Here is a 24048-nt window from a genome sequence, read left to right as displayed (position 1 = left end):
GATACTCGCCATCACTCATCATCAGGGCAATGCAAATCTAAACCACAATGAGGTATCACCTCACACCTGTCAGAAAGTCTATCATCAAAAGACCACAAATAACAAATGTTGGTGAGGATGCGTACACCGTTGATGGGAATGTAAATTGATGCAGACACTGTGGAAAACAACATAGAGGTTTCTGAAAAAACTAAATATAGAACTCCTATGCAACCCAGCAGTTCCACTCTGGGTATATATCTGAGAAAAACAAAAACACTACTTCAAAGAGATGCATGTGCCCCAATGTTCATAGCGGCACTGTTTATAATTACCAAGATATGAAAGTAATCTATGTGCCCATCAACAGATGAATGGATAAAGATGTGGTGTATATATATACAATGGAAAACTACTCATAAAAATAAAATTTTGCCATTAGCAGCAACATTGATGGACTTGGAGCGCATTATGCTAAGTGAAATAAGTCAGAGAAAGACAAATACTATATGATATCACTTATATCTGGAATCTAAAAAACACAGTGAACTAACGAATTAACAAAAAGAAGCAAACTCAGAGATACAGAGAACAAACTAGTAGTTTCTAGTGGGGAGAGGGAAGGCGGGGAGGATAGTATAGGAGCAGGGGTGTAAGAGGTACAAACTATTAGGTATTAAATATAAAATAAGCTACAAGGATATACTGTACAACACAGGAATATAGCCAATATTTTATAATAACTATTATTGGACAACAACAAAACTTGGAATATAACCTTTAAAATTGTGAATCATTATATTGTACACCTGTAACTTATATAATATTGTATTGGGTTGGCCAAAAGTTTGTTGGGATTCTTCTGTGAGCTGTTATGAAAAAAATCCAAACAAACATTTTGGCCAACCCAATACAACAGCTATACTTCAATAAAATTTAAAAAGCAAAGCCAAAAAGAAAGTCTTAATGAGAACTTAAAAACAGCCACAACTTCATTTGTTTTCTGTTCTTGAAACTGGAATGCAGTGAAAACTTCAGGTCAACTGAGGATTTAGTAAGTTATAATTCTGTTAACAGATGGACCATCTCAGGCCTTTAGAGTGAAGGCAGACTGTATTTTGAGGCCAGCCCTTTGGAGATCTCTGGTCTGATGTGGCCCCTTTCTTCCCAGGAAGGCACATACAAGCTCATTGGCTTTGTGGACCAACTAGCAGTTCACTTCACCCAGGTCGGGAACCTGATCCCCAAAGACTCGGATGAAGGGCGGCGGCAGCACTACCGTGATGAATTAGCAGCCGGTGAGCCCCTGGGTCAACCTAAGGCCGCAGCCCAGAGCCTGGTCCCCTTTCTCTGGTCACTGTAGGGAGGAGGTGGCTAAGCCAGACCACTGCAGAGCCTCTCCTTTCATAAAGTCTCACAGTTGGCTCTCCTGGAGAGGTCTGGGAGAACCCTGGGGCAGGCAAGGTCTGCAAGATAGAAACCAAGAAGGCCTTGCCCTGCCAGGGGGTAGGGGAGTATGTGGGACTTTGGGCTCAACAGCAGTATCCCACCAAGGTTCTCAGGAGTCTGCCAAGTTGGTGATTTCAGAAACAGAAATCCTGGAAGAAGAAGAAGAGCCCAAGGAAGCTGAAGCTGGGAGTCAAACAGATGTGCCTATAGTTGAGGTTCAGTATAACATTGCTGTCCATCCCACCCCTTCCCTGGAGGAAATGGCAACCCACTCCAGTATTCTTGCCTGGAAAATCCCGTGGACAGAGGAGCCTGGCGGGCTTTAGTTCATGGGGTCACAAAGAGTCGTACACGACTGAGCATGCATGTGCCCACCCCATACGGCTCCAGCTTTGGCTGGAGGCTTCAAGGACACTCGGGAGTGGGGACTGAAGGTGAGGAGTGAAGAGGCCACAGGTGCCAAGACCTCTGGCATCATCCTTCCCTAACACTCCCATCCTACCCCAGGACACGACTTCTCCCCACTCCCCATCCCACACCACCTTCTTCTCACAGCTGAGTCCTGGTCCTGTGGGCCTTTTCTCCACCCCCCACCCCCCACCCAGGCATCTCAGAAAGTGGCTGAAGAAGAATTGATGACTCCTAAGCAGCCCAAGGAGCGAAAGCTCACCAACAAGTTCAACTTCAATGAGAGGGCCTCACAGACCTTCAATAACCCTCTCCGGGTAAAGCAACCCCCCGCCCAGCCCCTTTGCCTCAAAGGTCCACACTGTCCATAGTGGGGAAGAAGCAGGCCTGACCCCAGCCCCTGCAGCCCTCAGCCTGACAAGTGACAGGGCAGACGGAACCGTTTTGCTCTCCAAGGAGAGCTGGGAGCATGTGTGCATGTCCCTGTGAGTCATCCAGGCAGGAGTTCAGAGGGAATAACAAGGAAGCTGGATTCCTCTATCAACAGACTAAAACATGAATTGGGCCTCGAAGCTGAGGTCAGAGTTTGGGGAAGGTAGAGGAGATCAGAGTGTGCCATGGAGACAAGACTAGGAGCCAGTTTGACTGAAGCTGATGGTCTCTTTGATAGAGATGGTATGGTATGGTATTTGGTATTTGGCTGGTATTTCCCTGGCTCGTAAAGGAGGAACCTGAGTACGGGCTGAAAGCACCTGTCAGGTTTCAGGTGAGAGACTCACACATGTAAGGCAGTGTTCTACACAAGTCAGTCTTGGAGGAGGGCAGATATTTACAAAGGAAATAAAAGCAAAAAGAAACAAATGGGACCTAGTGAAACTTAAAAGTTTTTGCATAGCAAAGAAAACCATTGCTGAAATGAAAAGACAGCCTACTGGATGGGAGAAAATATTTGCAGGGTGGGTTTTTGGCAGCTCCTAACCACTGTCCCTGTGCTGACAGTAATCTGGGTGAGACATGGTGGGGGGGGGGTGCGGTGCACTCACCTGGTGAAGCCAGAGACCCCAGTATATGGGGGAAATCTTCTTGAGGTGAGGAAGGTTGGCCCAATGGCTTGCCAGAGGTTGACCTCTGGTCAAGCATCTGGAGGCTGGCCAAGGCCTGACTTCTTGTAGACCTGTCCAACCCCCACTTGGAGTTCTTCTTGACTGAAACTGTCACAGTCAGGCTTCAGTGGCCCTACTTTCTAGTTTAGGCTCCTTCTGAAGGAGGCTTGCATGAAAAATCTAGGCTTTCACTGCATTAGTTTGTCCTTCTCCCAGGCCACTCTTTACTTCCCCAGTGCTGTGTCCCACGCCTCCCTCAGCTCCAAGCAAAATGCTTCTCATGTGGCTATACCACTGTGGAAAGAGGAGCTTCTCATGTGGCCATGCCACTGCAGAAAGAGGAGTTAAGGGCTTCCTGTGGGTCACCTGTTGTCATTGTTCTCTAGGACCGAGAATGTCAGATGGAGCCTCCTCCTAGGACAAACTTTTCAGCCACAGCCAACCAGGTGAGACCCTGGGCCAGTCTAAAAGCCATCACATCCCCATCCTGGATCCTTGTTTTGCTCCCTCAGCAACAAGGGAGACTGGTGTGGTCATAGATTCCTCTGGAAGTCTGCCCTCCCCATCCACCCACTTCCCGGCTCCTTGTCCAGTATCTGAACTCCAGGCAGATGAGACAGTAGGTCTCTACTCAGAGGGCTCAGAAACAGCCCAGGATAAGACTGTCCGAGGGGGACACAGGTATGGTTTCTAGAAGTTCCTCCAAGACTGGGGAGAAGGTACATTCCCCAGGACTCTGCAGGCCGTGGCACCTCACAGCTGGCTCTGCAGTGTTAGCGCTTTGACCCCGCCCTTCTGGCAGCCAAAAGTGTTCCTGCAGACCCTCCTCCCCCCCAAGTCCTATGGGATAACCACACCGATTGGGCAGGATATGGTGCTAGATAACCTGAGCTCAGGCCCCAACTCTGCTGCTCACACTGTATGATCCTAGGCGCACCATGTCACTCTGCATGCCTCAGTTTCTTTCTTTATCAAATGAGGATGACAGGCAGCTTCACAGGGCTGCCGGGGGGCTTTGAGTGAGATAACGGAAGTACAGTGCAGTGTGCAGGACTGGCCCCTGGGGGAGTTATTAAAGGGGGGATGTGCCTCTCTGGCCTGCAGGTGCTCTGGGGAGCACACACCTGGGGCATTTGCCCAGCCCCTGGTCCACGCGGCTTCCTCTGCTACTATCCTTGGGCTTCTCTTGCTGTCAGATCCAGTTAGCAGGAATTCCCTTACTTTTTGTTTCTCTCTTTATGCTGAGAAGGTATGATCAGGGCTGTAGACAGCCGGCCTGAGCCAATATGTTTATCCCATCTCTATAATAGGGGGTCATTTTTTAAATTTCCTAGTTCAGAGTCTCATAAATCACTAAGAAAAAGGTGATCTAGCGGATCGCTGCCCATTTGTTCTGCCTGGCGGAGGTGGTAGGCTGGAATGATACTGATCTCTAGCGGATAACTGAGCCCCTGGGTTGCAGGGTGGAAAGCCCAGCTTTCAGGGGTGCCCTGAGAGTCCCACCATTCCTGTCCTAGAGCTGACCATTAGCAGTGAGTGTCACTGAATGCATAACTGCAGTGGGCCAAGTAGAGGATGCTATGAAGGCATGTGACTGGGTTTAGGATCAACTCCTCAAGCCCTAAAGGCTGAAGAGGAGCTGGCCAGGTGAAGATTTTGCCCTGAGATGATCCTTCTCATCTTGCCTTTGCCTAGTGGGAGATCTACGATGCCTACATGGAAGAGCTCGAGAAGCAGGAAAAGACTAAAGAGAAGGAGAAGACAAAGACCCCAGTGGCTAAAAAGATGGGGAAGATGGCCATGAGGAAGATGACATCTCTGGAGTCCCAGGTTTGGTGAGGGCTCCCATGACTCTGTCACAGATAATGACTGAGTGGGCTCTTGGTTCATGGGTAGAAAGGAGCCTGGCTGTCTGGTAGGACTTCACAGACACTTAAGGACAGGAGGCATGCTAGTGATACTTATGAACAACTCTTTTCTTGTAGGAAAGTATGAGGAGAGCTTTAACTGCCTCTGGCATTCCATACATTCCTCCCCCCACCCCCCACAATTTCTTATAGGTCTGGAGGCTACCAGAAATTCAGAATTGTTGGGCTAGGGGACAGCGGGAGACATGGATGTTATTAAAAGCCTGATATGCACCTTGGGAAAGCTGGGGAGGCTTCCCAGGGCAGAGTGGCATGTGAGGATAAGGCTCCACCTCCTTGGGCAAAAGCTCATGAGGTTTGGGAGGGAGATTTGCTTTTTGGGCTTCAGTCCTTGGGTTTACTTGCACTCAATTCTTGAGGTCCAGAAGGCAAGTCAGAGCTAATCACAAGTACCAGAGAGTCCAGGCCAATGAGTGGCCACCCTGGGTTGTATTTGCAATGAAGAACTATGCAAGAGTCATGGTAGAGATCATGATTGGGAGCTCACTGTGGGTGTAGCCAGCATAGGTTGGGGTTCATCATGGAAGTTACGGTGAAAAGTCACTGTAGGGACGGTCACCACAGGGAGATGCTGAGGGGCCATGTGTGTCCCTTCAATAGAGAGAGAGCTGGGTCAGGAGCCAGGGTCCCAGTATGGAGATCAGGATGAGTCTGACCTGCAATGAATGGGTCAGGAAGGAAAGGTCCACAGAAAGCTGTCATGTTCAGCACCTTGGAGAGCTCCCGACAGCTCTCAGGGAACTAGTTCTGTTCCACCCTGGAATCGAAACCAGATCACACTCTTCCTTTCTCTAAAGTATGCCCACTTCCACTCAATTCCATGCCCAGGATAAAGTCACATTTTAGGGGAGGTTTGAGGGTTCCAGGCCCTGACTTAATAGGAGCTGTCCAGTTGAGTTTCGTGTGATCAGAGCAAGCACTTGGGTGATCATGACTGTGGTGGTATTGGAACCCTGAGGTGAAAGATAAGTTCTGGCCCTGCATTTGCCTTGTCCAGACCCTTAACTTCCCCTGCACCGTTTCCTAGAGTTTAGGGGCTTCAGGGGGGCTATTGGCCTGGGTCAAGATTCACTTGAAAATCCATCAGGGTTTGGCTATGGGCTCTGTACTGGGAGCATGGTTAAAGAAACCTTAATTGCAGTCACCAGGACTCATGAAGTATAAATAAGAAAGATCCCTTTGACTAAGGCTGAAAATTGTCCTTAGGTCTCAACCCTACCAGAATTGGTGTCTAACACCCTCAGGGAGGCAGGAATACACACCAGGTTCTTTCAGCTTGACTAACACGAAAAGCTGTGATGTAGGCAGATTCCAGCCCTCTGGACCAAGAAATACAGTGGAGCAGGATACTGGGGGTGTAACATAGCCAGTTAATACTTTAGTATTCTAGGTTGTTGCAGAGCGCAAGTTTGAGTTCCCTGAGACATACAGCAAATTCCCACTGGCTATCTATTTTATACATGGTAGTGTATATGCTTCTAAGAGTGGGAGGGAGCTTCAAGGAGGGGACATATATATACCTTTGGCTGATTCACGCTGATGTATGGCAAAAACTGACACACTATTATAAAGCGATTATCCTTCAGGTAAAAATAAATAAATTAAAAATAATACTTTAGTATTCTATTCAGCCTTCCCCCAAGGGAACTGATCTCTAACCGTGGATCCCAAGTACTAGGACAGGCTGTCTGTAGACCAGAGTGGAGGTAAGAGTTGCCTTCCGCTTTGCTGAGGCTCAGCATGTGAACAAAGTGATACCCTTTTCTCAGAGACCTGGATCTGATTAGGTTGGTATAAAGCTCAAAAGTATGGGAGAGGAGAAAGCAGAGTAGCTTCATGATACCCTGAGGAAGGTCTGCAGTGGTAGATCTCAGGTTTCTGTCTCATTAATGATTTGGGTGAATGTATAGAAATGAATGCAAGCTCTTCTGATCTGAACAATTAGGACAGGAATGGGGGAAAGGGCTCAGAGGCCACAAGTTCAGTCAATAAAGAGCCACATCTGCTCCAGTAGCATAGTTTCCCGAACCACACTCTCTCCTCAGAGCACATCTGGAGCCCTGAGTCCCCCAGGACCAGGGTGGTCATCTGGGCAGGGATGGCTCTCTGTATGGGACTCAGAGCATGGGCCCTGGAGTCCATAGGTTTGAGTTTATATCCTGACTTTGTCACCAAGCTGAAAATTTTAAAAACTTGTTCTCTCATCTGTGGTGGTGGTTTAGTCGCTAAGTTATGTCTGACTCTTTGCAACTCCATGGATTGTAGCCCACCAGGCTCCTCTGTCCATGGGATTTTTCAGGCAAGAATACTAGAGTGGGTTGCAATTTCCTTCTCCAGGGCATCTTCTTGACCCAGGGGTCAAACCTGTGTCTCCCGCATTGGCAGGCAGATTCTTTACCAACTAAGCCACCAGGGAAGCCCAAGGAAACAGCCTAATGATACCTGATTTGCAAGCTTGTCTTGAGAACCCAAGATGATGTATGCACAGGCCCCAAGATAAGTCCTCACTTGATTCTGGTTGATAGGTGTTGATTGTTAAGAGGCCGCCAAGGCTGATGGAGCTGGGCGGCGGGGTCACCTGAGGGAGTACTGACTTGAGGGATGAGGCACTGTCCTCCCACATCAGAGGAGCTGTCCCCCAGCACACACACCTCTCTGTGGCTGGAGGACAGAGTTAGGACCATGGGGATAAGACTCAGGGAAGTAGGTTTCAGTTAACAGGCTGTCTGACCACACAAAATACTGCCTGGCATGAGGAGAAAAACTTGTCAGGAAGCTGCTGAGGGGGACAGATTCTTGCTTTGGGTCAGGGGGTAGGGGGAGTAGCTGGTTCCAGGTGAGCTCTGAGGCTTATATTATAAGACTCCAATGAGTGTCCTTGGTGAGTTTTCTGGAGTCAGTTTGAAAACTGATCAAAGAGTCTCAAAGGGTAGCCCCCATGTGTGACTTTGTCAGTCCCCACTGCACCAGGCTGCATGTTCTCTCTGACACCACCATCAGTTACCACTGGGCACTGGGTGACTAACACCACGGTGATTATTACATGTCCTACATGTGTTAGGGCCCTACAATGACCCTATGATGCAGAAGGTATCATCCATCCCTACTGTGGCAGGAGTACTCTAAGTCACAGAGACCTTCACGTACCTAAGGTTGCCATTGGGCTCCTAATCTGTGGGAGGGGGTGGGAATGCAGACCTGTGTGGCCCCAGAACCCATTCTCTTAACCTCTGTGCAATACTGGCAGTCGTGGGAAAGCTCATCCCAGAGAGCCGTGGCCCTCTGGGGCCCCCTTGGAGGGCTGTTCACTCCACTGGTTCATATCCTGCCACCTGCCCTAGACATGTTGGACCTGTCTTGCCAGCCCTAAACTCTTCTCTCCTCTCTCAACCTGCTGTAGTTGTGTTCCATTGAGGAGTTATGGAATTTCACATGATAGTGAACTTGTTTTTTGTTCAAATTGAGTCATTTTTCCCTGATATGAAACCTCTTGCTTTGTCTTTGGCCATGGGCAGGGCCTTGAGTTAGGAGTTAGTTCTGTCTCATACTCCCTATAGTAAAGGCATGTCTCTTTCCCCTCCCTGGACCTTCCCCTCAACTTTTTTTAAAATTTGTTTTTAATTGAAGGGTAATTGCTTTACAATATTGGCTTGATTTCTGCCATACATCAACATGAATTAGCCATAGGTGTATATATGCCCCCTCCCTCTTGAACCTTCCTCCTACTTCCCACCCTTTCCTACCCCTCTGGATTGTTACAGAGCCCCAGTTCGAATTCCCAGTTCAAATTTCCGTTGGCTGTCTATTTTACATACCCCTCACCTTTTGACTGAATAAGTTGGACCACAGATTTCTGGGACCTTTAATGGCAGTCCTTGCTGTTGCTCAGGCTGGTGAAACCTCTGTCCCCACCGGAGAAGCCCCCTCCCGGCCCCGTCTGCTCTCCGCTCCGGTACCCTTTCTGGGCTCTCCTCGGGGCCCTGTCTTGTGCTTAGAGACGAGCCATCTCCAGAATAAACTCAGGATGAAAGAGCAGGAGGCAAGCTCTACCTAGGGGCCAACTATGGCAGTGCAGACGCCTCGTGCCACTTGTGAGCTGGGCATTCCCGGAACCTTTACAGAGCTATCTGGGGTGGGCAGGGTCAGAGAGGCTTTGCTGAGCCAATTGCAAGTCGGGGCTGTAGCTCAGGGCCAGACCTTCCAGAAGGCTGGCTTATGAGGACCGGCGGCCCCTGTATCTCCACAGAGCGATGACATCACCAAAGTGACCCAGGCAGCTAAAATCGTGGAGCGGATGGTCAACCAAAACACGTATGACGATGTTGCTCAGGGTAAGATTTAAAGCGCCAGCAACTGCTATTATTACTTTATTAAAAATCGCTCATACAAAGTGAGTGTTTGAGTGTCCCATGCTGGGTCATACAGGGGCGAGAGGAGAAAAATAACCCCTCCATCCTCTGGACGTCACTAGGGAAATAAGACTTACACAGTTCAAACAGGAACCGTGGCATAAGAAAAAAATGGGTGTAGTGATGCGATCTGACAGTGGTGCAGCAAAGACACCGGCATGTTAGTTATTTAATGTCATCTTCCCCACACTGTGGGGAAGCAGAGATTTTATCCCTGCTTCACACATGAGGAAGCCAAGGCCAAGGGCACCCAAACCTGGGTCTTAAGCCTCCTAGTTCCGTGTTCTGTTCTCTGCTCTGTCCAGCTGAGGGACAGTCTGAGTGCTAGACTGCAGACAGAAACTGCTCTGGTCTCCTCGAGAACGGAGGAGGAGGAAGTGAGGAGCGGCCACGGTCATGGAAGGCTTCAGGGAGGGCTGAGCTGGATGCCAAGAGCTAAGTGGCGTCTGAGTGGGAGATTAGCGGAGGGCAGATGTTCGGGCAGGGGACAGCACGGGCAGTGACTCACTCAGTAGTGAAAATGAACGGAAAGGACTCTGGAGACGAGGGGAAGCAGGCTCAGTGACCCTGACAGGGCTCTCTTGGAAAGTGGGGAGAGTTCAAGCTGGAGAGATGGCTGGAGCCAGTTAAGGAAGGGCCTTGAATATCGCACAGGGAATCTGAGCTTTCTCTGCAGAGTTCAAAGCTTCCTCTAGGCAGGAACACAGCCCGAGGACAGCAGGGCTGGAGGAAGGGGAAAGGGTATGATGAGGCGGAAGATGGGGGCAGAGGTGAGGGTGAGGTTCAGGTGTGGGTCGAGTGGGCCCCCCTACACCTTACTCAGGATGTATCTTCAGCAATGGAGAAAGAGGAGCTGTTGAATAGTGAAAAACAAGCGCCAGCCCTCCCTGGGAATGGCTTCTGCACCTGGTGTTGTGCTATGCTCCTTACATGTATTATTTTAGTTCATCCTGACAGCCACCCCGTCGGGTGAATACCACTATGACCTCCATTTTATGGATGAGACAGTCAGGCTGAAAGGTTGCCACTTGTTCAAAACCACAGCTAGCCTGAGGTGTCAGGGACAGAGTCGGGACTCCAAGACAGGTCCCCTGGATCCAGAGCCTAAGCGCTTCAGCATGAGACCACAGAGTCACTGATCTGGAAGAGACATTTCAAATAAACACTCAATAGGTCTATGCGAGTGATTAATTAGTGATGTCGTGAAGCAAGAGACTGATTCAGAAATGCTTAAATCCTGGGGGCCTGGGAAATTCTGGCATCTTTGACAGAGCCAGGGAAACGGAATCCTTCCCATGGCATGAACAGCACATTCCCAAGTGGCTTGTATTTCCCTGAGAGGTTGTGCATTTATTTGGAGCGGCTGCCTCCCCAGAGTTGGCAGTTCCCCACTGCTGGCTGATCTCCTCTGCTGACAGCCCAGGGCTCTTCTCTGTGACTTGATGCTCATTGCTCACCCATGGGACAGAGAAACCAGGGCTGCCAAGACCAGCCGCCTAAACAAGCCCCCTTGTTATCATTCAGGCTGGAAAACGACCTTGAGTGCTTTTCAGAGCTGTCAAAAGTACACGGCAGCTGTGAATGAATTTGTCACTCACACAGCTTGGCTTCCTGAAACCCAGCCTCTGCAAGCAGCCCACTGAAGGGCTGCAAGCATGATTAATATCCATGGAGAAATTGGCCTTGGTGAACCTTTTTCATTTATAAGAACACAGGCACATAAAAATGCATTGAACTTTGATTTTTTTTTTTAATTGCATACACTTTTCCCTTTGGGAAAGTGTATTTGTGAAGGAGAAGTGAAAACAGAAGTGTTACCAATTAATCTCCCCTCTAAAATGAAGTCTTTTCAAATACAGTCCGAGCTCAGGGATTTCTGATGTGATCAAGGCTCACGCCTCTGACCACTCTAATCTTTTTTTTTGTTCTGAGCCATTTTTGAGGACTGGGTGTAAGTCCCCAAACATCAAAGTGTGGGACATTGGGAAAGAGGCTGGGGCTGTGCCTGGGCCTGTCCTTGACCATGGTGGATGAGAGGGTCATTTTCTACTGGGGCACCCTTGGTTGGAAAGAAGACTGAGAACTATTTCCCTTTCGTTGATGTATTTTGTTCCTTCTTTGAACAACCACCGGGTGGCCGCTCTGTGGCTGGCCCTGTGTTAGGCACTGCGGCTCCAGAGATGATAACACAGTGCTTCCTGTCCCCCTAGAGCTGTGGGCTGGGGGAGACAGGCAAACACACAACACTTTGTGACCCATGTTTCAGCAGACCAGAGGCAGGGGTGGGGCGGAGGAGGAGGTGAACTCTGCTCAGCAACAAAGGGAAGGCCTCACAGAGGAGGAGGAGGAGCTTGATCTGGATCTAGAGAGAGTGGGAGTTTCTGGGAGGAGCAGAGCATTTTAGACACTTTGATGTAGAGAGTATGCCAACAGCTGGCTGGAGGTGACACGGTAGCGGCTTGGAGCCTTGGTTCAATCAGGAAGCCCCTGTGCCACGGGAGCCACCAAGGGGTTTTCAGGGCAGTGGGGGAGCTGGCTTATTTGTTCTCCCTCTCATGGCTCTGCGGAATGTGGGCTGGAGGAGGAATGTCTAGAGGGAGGGAGACCGCCTGGGAGGGTGGTGTCATAGTCTGGGTGATGGCTGTTGGGGACTGAACCTAGACTGTGGCTATGGAGCCGGAGAGAAGTGAATAGATTAAAAAGATAATCAGAAGGAAAATATGAGGGATGATGAAAAGAGATCAGTGAAGGATCACCACAATTTCTGGTATAGACAAGTAGAAAGATGGATGCGGCTCCTGCCTAAGTTAGAGGAAACGAGAGGTAGAGAGAGTTTAGGGCAGGAGATGAACTTGAGTTCAGAGCACCCCTGAGGGAGCCAGGCACCTTCACTGTGGTGGGCTTGGCAGTGAATATGAAGATGGGGAAACCTGGAATTTTATCCTCAGGAACATAGCCACTTTAGTGTAATTTATCTCCAAAAACAATGATAACAGTAACAACAACATTACAGAAAGCTTACTCTGTGCCAGGTATTTTTCTAAGTGCTTTACAGATATTAGCAATGAATCCTCACAGCAGTCCTTTGAGGTAGGTACTCTTACTATTCCCACTCGGAAACACAAAGAGGTTAATTGTTTTGGCCAAAGAGGTCCAGGCAGAAAACGGTAGTCCAGGGCTGACTCCGTCTGTGTGTGTTTAAGATTTTAAGTACTATGAGGATGCTGCTGACGAGTATCGGGACCAGGAGGGTACCCTGCTGCCTCTTTGGAAGTTCCAAAATGACAAAGCAAAGCGCCTGGCCGTCACCGCCCTCTTCTGGTGAGTAGAGGCATTGCAGAAAACCTGGAGTGCCTGAGCACCCGCTGGGTACCCAGCAGCTCAACCACCTTGAAGGTGACACGTAGCATTATGGGAGAAAGTGAGACTGGGATTCTTATGGAACCGCCCTAGGTCTCCAAGGTCAACAGTGTCTGTCTGCAGTGCAGTTAAGGCACCAGTGTACCTGGGAGGGCCTGTGTCCATGGGCAAACCACGTCCATTTCCTAGGCTGATAGGTTCTTATTTCTTTTGCAGGAATCCAAAGTACAACGATCTGTTTGCAGTGGGACATGGCTCCTGTAAGTAATCCGGCTATTTGTTCACCTGCTTACTCAACCGACAAACACTAAGTACCTACTCAGTGCAGATCTCTTTGCCAGGTGTGAAAGCTAGGGAGGTGACTACGATCTGGTCACGCTGCTCACAGTCTAGGGGAGAAGCCCCGTTGTCACACGGGCAATTGGTGCTGCGTGAAGGATGAGCCAAAATGAGCCTCGAAGGAGTTATTATGGTGAAGCAGGAGGGGCAGAGGACTTCCATCTGAGGCAGCAGCAAAGGTTGGGAGGCAGGAGAAGTACGGGAGGAAATGAAGCTGTAGAGGGGGCCGGGTAGCCCAAAGGGCTTGGTAAGCCATCCCAAGAAGCTTGGACCTTCTCTCAAAGGGAAACCACTGAAGGAATTTGAGAAGGGTAGGGATACAACCACTGCAGGGAGGAATTGCGGGCAGGAGACTGGAGGCTAGAGACAGTTGGGAGACTAGGGAAGGCATCCCAAAGAGAGAGGGCAGGCTCTGAGCCACCAGCGTGGAGTGAAGCCGAAGAAGTGGGTTTGAGAAGCACGAGAAGGGGGGCTGGACCCGACCTGGGAGGGCCTGGATGGTGGGGTCTGCATGAAGAGAGTTTCTGGAGCAGGTGGAGAACAACGGTTTGACGTTCATCACTGGCCCCTGCCCCCTCGGAGACTGCTGCCTTACAGGATATTCTCTCCCCGCCAGCTTCCCTCACCCCACAGTGGGAGGCAGCACTGTGGGAACTGTATGGCTTTCCTTCTGTTTCCTGGGCCCTGCAGAAGCCCCTGCCTCCCCTCTGGCCTGGACATTCCCCCTTCCTAACAGGAGAGGGCCCCAGACTTCGGGCAAGCCACAGCTCCCCAGGCTGACAGCGTGCTTTCTGGCTGAGAGAATGAGCTTCTGCAAACAGAAAAGCCTTCCCATTCTCCAAGCTACTGCTGGCTGGCAGGCATACAAGCTCCCGGTCTCTGCCCCTCAGACCGCCTGTCCGCCCAGCCCATTCTTTGCCCGGGGTGGGGGAGGGAGGCGAGGGCCAAGAGGAGTGGGTGTTTGTTATTCCTCTCGGGGAGGAAACCCTTGGATCTGCTCCCAGTCTCATGGTCTGGGCCGCCTCCGAGGATGCCCTAAATGCCCGCTTTGTGTCCCCACTCCTGAGGGTGGGCTGCTGCCAAGCAGGAGGCACCCACCCCCCCCTGGCAGGGAGCTAGCACATTCCTCCCCCTGCTGCAGCTACTGGGCCTGGACGTGGGCCGGGTGCTGAGCGGGCCTCCTAGGAGTGGGTGGGGACCCCTCTCTGGGGCTGCTCTCAGCCCAGGCTCTTTGCCCAGGACCGAGGTGGGGAGAGTGGGGAGGCTCCCCAGCAGGTGGGAGGAGAAACTGCTTCAGCTCTCCCGTCTCCTCCTCTCACCGAGGGCCAGAGTGGAATGTCAGCTGGCTGGGGTCATATAGAGGTTGTCCTTGGGGGCAGGGTTAGCCAGAGGCAGTGGCGCAGAGTGATACCCCCATCAGGAATTGGTGGCCCCAATTCCAACGGACCCAGTGGCCTCTTTTGGGCAGGCATGTGCCCTGGAAGGGTCTCTTTGTTCTTTGTCGGCCACACCCACGTGTCTGGGTGGCACCGCTATCAGCTGCAGGCCTTCTGGCTGGAGGGTCACTTCCCAGTGGTGTGACCTGGGGCTGAAAGCTGCTCTGAGCTTTGGTTTTTCCCCTGGTGACCTGGAGAGGCTGACGCCTGGTACTCCCCATCGTGTTATGAGACACACGTGGAAGAAAAGCAGCAAATGTGCCCCTTGAGCTGTAGGAACCATCTGCACAGAAACGACGACGAATGTTGCTGATTTGTCTTTCTGTTTCCTAGTTTTCCGGCAGGGCTGCAGAGAGAGAGGCCTGTTGGGGACAGGGAGGAGTCAGACAAGGCCCCACCTCTTCTCTTAGACAGCTGGGCCCAGCAGAGGCGGTGGTTACTCTCACTGGCACGGGAGCTGTTGACCAGCTTTCCACTGGGCATCTATTGGCTCAGAGCCTTGCACATCTCAGTACCACCCTGCAGAGGCCTGAGCAGAGCCAGGCTGGACTGGGACTCAAAGGGCTCCTGCATTCACTCCTGAGTTGCCCCAGGGAGCCCCATGCTGCAAATACCCGGGTGTCTCCCTGGAAGAAAGTGAGCAAAGCCAAGGCCGGGAAAAAGGCACCCTAATGCCCGGATGGGTTGCTGTGAGGAGCAGCTGCTCACCAGCCTCCATTACCCTATCTTTGGAAATTCCCAGATGCCCGCCTCCCATCATCAGACTTTGCCTCGTGTGGACAAACTGAAGTGAGAGTTTGGGTTTGTTGTTGGGCTTGACCCTGGTGAGTTCAGCCCAGGACTCTTTTTGCCTGGGATACCCCAATGTTGACTCTCTGACCTGGTCAAATAAGACTCGGGCAGGGAAAGGCAGGCACCTGGGAAGCACTGGGGCCGAGCCCGCATTTGGGCACAAGGCCAGTTGGCTGGAGCCAGGCTGGGAGGAAGCAGGTGGGGAAGAGAGCTTGGGCAATTGCCTACAACAAAGGCTGTCAGCAGGTGAGTGCAGATGGAGGAACACTGGAGGGCAGAGGGAGGTAGTCTATCTAGGAAGAGATGGCCCATGGGGCCAAGCTGGGGTACCGTTGTGTCAGCCTGCTACACTGAGGGTCCACTAGGCCATTCACAGCAGGGAAATGGGGACTCCCCGTGATCTGTCAGGCAGGGATGGTGGATCAGGTCCTAGACCCTGTATGTGTCCTGACTGGCTCTCACACAGGAGATGGGGAGGACACCTCCCAGCAGGTCATGTCTTAGAAGGGTGGACGAGCCAGCTGACCTTCAGCCCAGCCTCGGAGGGACAGCACCCTCAAAAGTGGCCAAAGTCAGGCCCTGAGTCCCAGTATTACACCCATTCCCACCCTGTCCCACTGCCTCCTGGCTGGTCCCTCAGCCTGCCCAGGCCAGGGATCCACTTGTGAGGGATTTAAATCATCCCTGGTCATTTATTTGTCAGCTTCACTAATTAAGCAGTGTTAATTTCATTTACTGAAAATGGAAATTCATCCACCTCATTTCTCCCCGTTCATCCTCCACACACAAAATCCATCACTCCTCAGCTGCAGGCCGCGTAAAATTTACAGGACTAATTATGTTGTCAGGTCTTTTTGTAAATACAGTCCATAAAGGCCACTGTGCTCACCGGGTTGTAGTGCGAGGGCATTCCTGTTGTTAGTTTAATTACTGGTTAGTTATTTAGGTTCTCAAATGTTTGCCTCATTTTCCCTAAATCAAATTAAATGTCCCGCTTGATGTATTCTGTCTCCAAGGCCTTGCTCTTATTTCCCACACTGTTTAAATATCCCAACTCCTAATTGGGTGAGAACTCTAGGAAAAGCCCAGATGCCTGGAAGGCTGGATCCAGCCTGGCACCTGTCTCAGGGTCATACTAGCAGTTCGGAACCCTGTAACACCAATGTCCTTTCTTGGGGGCAGCCCTAGGCTCGTCCCCTGCCTTTGGAGACTGAAAGTCCTAACCCAAGAGGCAGTCTGTGCCTAGAGTCCAAGGGGGCAGGGCTGGGATGTGGGAAACTGAGGAAGGGTTTCCTTACTGTCATCAGGAGAGCTGGGGGTCATTAGTTTCCATCCCCCTGATTTCTAGAGGGACTGCTTCCAAATTACCCTAGAAAATGTATCATCTATGGCCTGTTGGGCTGCCCCCCGCCACAGACCTGCTAGCCCCACATGGCCCCACTGTGAGACCAGAGAAGGCGAAAGTGATAGAGAAACCCACAACTTAAACGTAACTGGATAGGGAGTCTTGTAAGTCAGAAGCAAAAGGTCCCTACCACATTTGTCAGACCGCAGACAGGACATGGCAAAAACCTTCACTGCAGGGGGAGGAGGAGCCTACCATTTATAGGGGAATTGACATCAGGTTGGCTCATCAGTTGCCAGGGAAGCCAGCAGCTGGGTGGGGGGCAAGCACTTAGGTAGCTATTGAGTAAGCCCTGTGATTAAGAGGATTGGAAAGTCATGTGAGCAGGTGGAGGTGAAGCAGGGGCTGGTTGACTGGGGGATGTGCAGAGAGCAAGAGAACAGCCATCTTGGGTGACCTCTCCCTCTGATTCCTAAAAGTAGAGTTTGGGTCACACTTCCCTGTGACCCCGTTAGTTTCCTCTATCTGCAGTAACAAGTTACCACAAACATAAGGGATTTGTTGTGTTTAGTCACTATGTCATGCCCAACTCTTTGTGACCCCGTGGACTGCAGCACACCAGGCTTCCCTGTCCTTCACTCTCTCCCAGAGTTTGCTCAAACTCATGTCCATTGAGTCAGTGATGCCATCCAACCATCTCATCGTCTGTCATCTCCTTCTCCTCCTGTCATCAGGGTCTGTTCCTATGAGTCAGCTCTTTGCATCAGGTGGCCAAAGTATTGGAGCTTCAGCATCAGTCCTTCCAATGACTATTCAGGGTTAATTCCTTCAGGATTGACTGATTTGAACATAACGGCTCAAAACAACACACATCTATTGTCTTACAGTTCTGGAGGTCAGCGTCTAAAATGGGTTTTGCTGAGCAAAAATCAAGTGTCAGCAGGGCTTTGTTCCTTTTGGAGATTTGGAGGGCCATCCATTTCCTTGTCTTTCTTAGCTTCAAGGCTGCCCGTATTCCATGGCTTGTGGCCTCTTTCCAGCTAGCAAGTGCCTCATTCTGACATCGGCTTCTGGTGTCAGAGCTCTGACCTGCCTGCCTCCCTCCTTCCCTTATAAGGACCCCTGTTATTACGCTGGTTCCACCCAGATAATCCAGGATAATCTCCCCATCTCAAGGTCTTTAACTTAATCACATCTACAAAATCCCTTTTGCTGTGCAAAGTAACATATTTATGGGCTCTGGGGATTAGGACACTGACATGCGGGGAGGGCATTATTCTGCCCACCACAGCCCCTCTGAGTGCCTCTTACATGACTTAATAAGGGAATCATGAAACAGCTGCTGCCTTGGGCTCAAGCCCTGGGCCGGATTCATCAGGGAGCTGCAGGAAGAGAGGAGGAGGCCTGCTGGCTGTCGCTGGCTTGGCACTCTTGTCTCTGCAGCTTGGCACCTATTTCTCTCTGACCACTGGCCTGGCTTAAGCCGGATGCCCCAACATGCCCTCTGCCTGCTCTGCACTCCCTGAATCCTGAGCAGAATCCCAGGCTTCTCCTGACAGCCAGGACTCTCCAGAGCGGCACCCTACCATCTAGAGCTCTGGGCAGGGGTGGAGTAGTGGCACTGCCCAGGCCCCAGGAGAGGGTGCTGAGGGCAGTGAGAGCTTCAGTCAAATGTGGAATGAAGCCACCCTTCCCCTGAGACAATGGCTTTCTGAGAATGGCCAGATCACGCTCTATTAGGGAGTTGACTCTCCTCCCCCAAATCTCCTGAATCACTGAAGGCCAGAGTCAGAGAGGCCGTAGAGATTATCCGGCGAAGCAGGGTTAGCAGGAGGCAGCTCTCCCTCTGAGAGAGGAAGCCTGCTGGGCCATGCCAGGCCATGCTCCATCCTTTGGTGGCGGGCTAAGGAAAAATCTGCTCGCGATAGTAATACACCTGTAATAACAGAGTAATAACAGGTTGAGGAATTCCAGGGTGTAGGTGGGCACTCATAGTGGAGAAGCCAAATGGTCTAGAAGGCTTCTTGGAGAAGGCAAAATTACAAAGTGAAGCTAAGGCCAGACCAGTGGCCCTCCCTCTCCCCCTGTCTTGGAGTCACAGGCCAGATGGTTTATCACCTCTCCCTTCCCCCCTTCCTCTGTTCCTCTTTCCCTTCCACCCAGCCAGCATAGATTCACTGAAATCCCATGGCCCCAGAGGAACCTGAAATTCCTTCACTGGCCCCAGACATCAGGGCTCCTGCCTGTTTATATAATGGAGTGTGGAATTGGGGGCTTCTACCTGTGACACTGGACCTTCCAGTCCCGCGCTGGGGAGCCAGGTAGTTTGTGGGACTCAGGATCAAGTACCCCAGGGCCCGGGGCTCTGTGAGCCTTGAACATGATGGGATTCTACCACTCACTGGGAACTGAGGCACTGGGAGTGACCTTGATGGCAACATCTTACTGGGACTTCTGGTGACCTGGTTGGTGGCATCATACTGGGAATGATGGCAGGCTGGGCAGTGATGTCACCAGGACTGCTGGTAGCCTCAGCGATGATGTCACACGGAGACCACTGGTAGTCTGAGTGGTGATGTCACTTTAGGACTTTTGGAAGACAGGATGATGTTCTCCTGTAGCACTGTTGCAGGTTGGGGCCCTGACGTCACTCTGGGTACCCTCACAGGATAGAATAGTGAGGGTTCACACCCCTGTGAACCCAGAGTCAGGGACAAGAACATCATAGAATAAGATGGAGAGGAAGCCCTAGCTGAATGAGAGTTTTTCTCTGTTTTCCTGGTGTGGTTTGGCAGACAAAGCCCTGAATTGGAATTCAGGAAACACATGGTCTAGCCATGATTAGAAGCTGTGATCTTTATGTCAGGACGGCTTGTTTGGTTGAAAGTAACAGAGATCACTTGAGCCAGGTTAAGAACGGGAGGCTTACTGTCAGGATGTGTGTGGCCTGGGAGCACTGGCAGGCGCTAAGGCTTTAGTGTGGCCGGTTGCTTGCTCTCTGTGTCCCTGTCTTATGAAATCCATGCTTCTCTCTGCCAGAACTTTCCTCTCATCACAAGTGGCTGCCCTGGCCTTTACACATCCCCTCGTCCAGGTTCTGAAGGGATTATTTGCTTTGCCAGATGCCCCGTTGCCCCCAAAAGTCTGGTGCCCCCTTGCCCTCCTTTCTCTACCTTCATGTAAAGTTTGGATTCGTGCTGTTACCCTGAGCAGGGTAACTAAACAGGATATTGGGTGTGACAAGCACCAAGTGATGGGTCTAATGTACTTGGGCACATCATTTCTACCCTCCGGGCCTCGGTTTGAAGTGAAAGTGTTAGTCGCTCAGTCCTGTCTGACTCTTTGCAACCCTATGGACTGTAGCCTGCCAGGCTCCTCTGTCCATGGGATTTCCCAGGCAAGAATACTGGAGTGGGTAGCCATTCCCTTCTCCAGGGGATCCTCCTGATCCAGGGATGGAACCCAGGTCTCCTGCACTGCAGGCAGATTCTTCTTTACTCTCTGAGCCACCAGGGCCTCAGTTTATCCACCTATATAATCTGGGGGCCATAGTTCAGTATCTGGTGGTTCTGGGAGCAGGTCAGAGATGTTCACACTGCAGAGTTACTGAGCCAGCCTAGGATTTTCATCCCTCCTTTCCTGGTTCCACTGGTCGTGAAGGTTCTGTGCACGGTGTGGCAGGCCAGGGGCTGCTCGAAGTGTGTCTAGAAAAAGTGAGTCATCCCTGCTGTCCCTCAAGGGACCAGATCCCTGGGGCATAGTGAGAGCAAGTGTGGGGATCACGCCTGCCTTTGACCCTTGGGGTAGCAAGGAGAGCATCCAGATCCTCAGCCTGAGCATCTGTCACCCAACTACCCACCTTTTCATTCACCCTCCTGCCCACCCACTCCTCCCATCAGTCTTGCTTGGCATCCAGGCCACAGGGCGTCCAGGGCGTCGACAACTCACCTCCGGCCTGGCAGTTCATACTTAGATGACCCGGCAAGGGCTTGCCCATTCAGCCTCAGGGGTCTGGCTCCCTGTCACCACACCAGGAGCCGCTGAGGGCAGGCCTATGTCTCCAGAGGGCTGGGTGTGTCCCTGCCAGGCTCAGCCCAGAGGGAGGCCCCAATCAGGCACTCAGGATTTGGGTAATGAACCAAAGGAGCTACCAGGGACTGTCCCACTGCCCAGTTCAGTTTCCTTCATGGTCTGACTGGGAAAGACACTCCCTCAGCCAACTGTGGAACTCTCCTGGAATTGAACAGTTAGCTCTTGGGGCTTACCCTGGACCCTGCAGGGTGAGGTACTGCCAGCTCCCGCCCCTACCTCGAGGCCAGTCCCCTACTGGCTCGGTGACATGCCAGGCGCAGGGTGACCAGCCTGGCCTCCTCACTTGCCCCAGAGCAGGAGCCTTTTCCTTCCGGAACCACGGTGTGCCTCCCTGTGGTTCAGGCTGGTCCGCGGTACCTTCCACTCCAGGGGCAGCCGCTCCTTACATAGGAAGCCCCCGTGCCCATGACTAGGGAGGGGTTCTGTTGACAAGTAGCCACAGCCAGGGAAGGTGGGCTTCCCCACAGGTGGCCGCGCTGGTGGGTGCACCAGTGTGCTCACTACAGGCCACCCGGGCTCCCAGGAAGCGTCAGCTCTTCCTGCAGCAGGCCCGGGGCGAGGGTACCTGGGATGGTGGTCGTTAGCTCACTCTCAGAGCCCGGGGAGCCCAGCCCAGTCACTTGCTCCCCCCAGAAAGGGGCAGCCTTAGGAATAAGACAGAATGACTCAGCAAAACTTACCAAGTTGGGGCTGCCTCCCTTTCTTTCTCACCCACAGGCTCCACACCTCAGGACCAGCCGTTTTGTCAGGAGGGCCCTATCTGCAGTTGCGGGGGTCAGAGGAGCTAGCCCTGGGGTCCCAGGGGAGAGCCCTTGTGTCAGCTAAAAGGCTGCCTTAGCATAGGGCCCCCAAGAGGGGGGCAGGGGATTGTTCTAGACATCCGCCTTGCCAGCTCTGGCTCCTCTGAGCTTGGGAAGAGTCCTGGGCTGGTGGTGGAAGAGCCAGAACTCAGGGCAGGGGCTGTGTTCTGTTCGGTGACTGCATGATCCCAGTGGGTGCCGGGTGAGCAAAGAATGAAAGACTGGTATCACCCCCTCGCCGGGGGTGGGCAGGGAGAAGAACGTATGCTGAGTGGTCCGCTGTCGACCACCAAAAACTGTGCCCTGGCCAGAGGGACAGGTAACATGGTGGCCTACTGAAGCCCTGCTGGCGGCCTGGGACTTCTCCAATCTGGGAGCAAGCGTAGAGCTAGGCTTCCCGGGTAGCTCAAAGGGTAAACAATCTGCCCGCAATGCAGGAGAACTTAGTCAGGGAGATCCCCTGGAGGAGGGCATGGCAGCCCATTCCAGTGTTCTTGCCTGGAGAACCCTATGGACAGAGGAGCCTGAAGTGAAGTGAAGTGAAATCGCTCAGTTGTGTCTGACTCTTTGCGACCCGTGGACTGTAGCCCACCAGGCTTCTCCATCCATGGGATTCTCCAGGCAAGAATACTGGAGTGGGTTGCCATTTCCTTCTCCAGAGGATCTTCCCAACCCAGGGATCAAACCCAAGTCTCCCGCATCGCAGGCAAACGCTTTAACCTCTGAGCCACCAGGGAAGAAGATGCAGGGCTAAAAGGCTACAGTCCATGGGGTCGCACAGAGTCAGACACGACTGAGCAACTGACAATTTCACTTTAGAGCTAGGGCTCGGCTGCATCTGGGGACTGTGGGGCCAGGGGGTAGGGGAAGATGCCCACAGGTGGCTAGTGTGGGACCACACAGACAATTCCATGTTAGTCCAGACAGAACCCCTATCCTTGGCTGGAGATGAGGGGTACACGGCCATTATCCCAGCACCTAAGCACAACAGATGGGCTGGGCATCTGGGGATACTGCTCCGTCCCAAGCCCACCCACATCCTTCATGTAACAACTCTGAGCTGGCAACCCCCTTTCCTGTGCCCCCAGGGAGGCTAAGGAGAATGACTGTCCATCCCTCAAGTACACCCGGTCACCTTGTCTGTCGCACCCACCGCTGAGCCCCAAGGAGGGGGTGGGCCAAGTCTCATGGTTCCGTTCTGCAGACGGAGAAGATGAAGACCAGAGAGCACCCCTGACCCCTGCACCTCCCCACACTGTCTGTGGGAGACGGAGGGGGGCAGGGCTTGTCGGCCCTCCGGGGGAGGGGCTGGGACTCGGACCCTCACACCACCGCCGCCTCTTCCCCGGGACAGATGACTTCATGAAGCAGAGCCGTGGCATGCTGCTATTATACAGCATGAAGAACCCCAGCTTCCCCGAGTACATCTTCAGCAGCGAGAGCGGCATCATGTGCCTGGACATGCACGTGGACCACCCCTACCTGGTGGTGGTGGGCCACTACGATGGCAACGTGGCCATTTACAACCTCAAGAAGCCCCAGTCCCAGCCCTCCTTCCGCAGCTCAGCCAAGTCTGGCAAGCACACGGACCCTGTGTGGCAGGTCAGCCTCCGAAGCGGGTGGGAGGCGTGGGTGTGGCTGAGCGGCAGCGGGTGGGCCTGGGAGCCACGGGAGGAAGGGACCGTGGGGAGGAGATGGCCACAGGCCAGGGGCTGGGGACGACAACTACCGGCTTAGAGGCCAAGGAGCCGGGCGTGAGAAGGGCAGAGGCGAGCATCAGGAGGCAAGAGGGTCTGCCGTGAGGGCGGTGGTCTCCTGCCCTTCCATCTGCTAAGGGCCGCGGATCTCTGAGGAATGATGCTCAATGACTCAGAGCCGGTGGCTGGATGGCTCCTGGGCCTGATGGGCCTCCGCTGAGTATGTTAAGGGCTCCAGGGGTCTACGAAAAGTGAAAGCGTTAGTCGCTCAGTTATGTCCGATTCTTTGTGACTCCATGGACTATAGCCTGCCAGGCTACTCTGTTCATGGGATTCTCCAGGCAATGGCCATGCCCTTCTCCAGGGGATCTTCCCGACCCAGGGATCGAACCCAGCTCTCCTGCATTGTGAGCAGATTCTTTACTGTGTGAGCTACCCAGGAAGCCAGGGTTCTATGGTCTTCCTCAACTGCCCACAGGGACTCTGTTCTGCCATCTGGGCTAGATTTGAGGGATCTCCCAGACAAGGGTAGGTGCTGCTGGTTCTCTGCCTTCCGGGTGGGGCTGTAAGACCTGGCAGGTGGGGCCTGTGAGTACCCAGCTTCTCCAGATAGGCATGGAATGAGACCATTGTGGTCGCTGGGGCTGGATTTCACCCTGACTTTGCATCTCCCACCTTACTGCGCTGGGAGTGGGTTTCACAGTTTCGTTCTCAGAGCCTCTTAGTTCTGGCTTCATAGCCCTTCCTCACTGTGTTCCAAAGTTGCCCCTCCTTTTGAGCCTGGGCACCCTCACCCCGTGGAATGGCCTGGGAGAATCTAAGCACACATTTCTTTTTTTTTTTTTAATTAGTTGGAGGCTAATTACTTCACAACGTTTCAGTGGGTTTTGTCATACATTGATATGAATCAG

At 52.2% G+C, this 24048-nt stretch overlaps 1 protein-coding gene across 1 annotated transcript in view; it reads left to right on the top strand.

The window, feature by feature from the left end:
- The window catches only part of DNAI1 (dynein axonemal intermediate chain 1), a 67486-nt gene that overhangs the window by 27981 nt on the left and 15457 nt on the right, over window positions 1-24048 (top strand). Inside the window, exons 5-13 of the mRNA XM_043870526.1 lie at window positions 1151-1277; window positions 1534-1643; window positions 2034-2153; window positions 3326-3385; window positions 4635-4769; window positions 9114-9198; window positions 12480-12597; window positions 12853-12896; window positions 22795-23042. Coding sequence (XP_043726461.1) covers window positions 1151-1277; window positions 1534-1643; window positions 2034-2153; window positions 3326-3385; window positions 4635-4769; window positions 9114-9198; window positions 12480-12597; window positions 12853-12896; window positions 22795-23042 — 1047 coding nt within the window. The remainder of the gene's footprint in view (window positions 1-1150; window positions 1278-1533; window positions 1644-2033; window positions 2154-3325; window positions 3386-4634; window positions 4770-9113; window positions 9199-12479; window positions 12598-12852; window positions 12897-22794; window positions 23043-24048) is intronic.

This window comes from Cervus elaphus, chromosome 16 (genome assembly GCF_910594005.1).
Source record: "Cervus elaphus chromosome 16, mCerEla1.1, whole genome shotgun sequence".
In the NCBI taxonomy this organism is placed as follows: Eukaryota; Metazoa; Chordata; class Mammalia; order Artiodactyla; family Cervidae; genus Cervus; species Cervus elaphus.
Note: the sequence above shows the minus strand (reverse complement) of the source record. Positions and strands in the feature narration are given on the sequence as shown.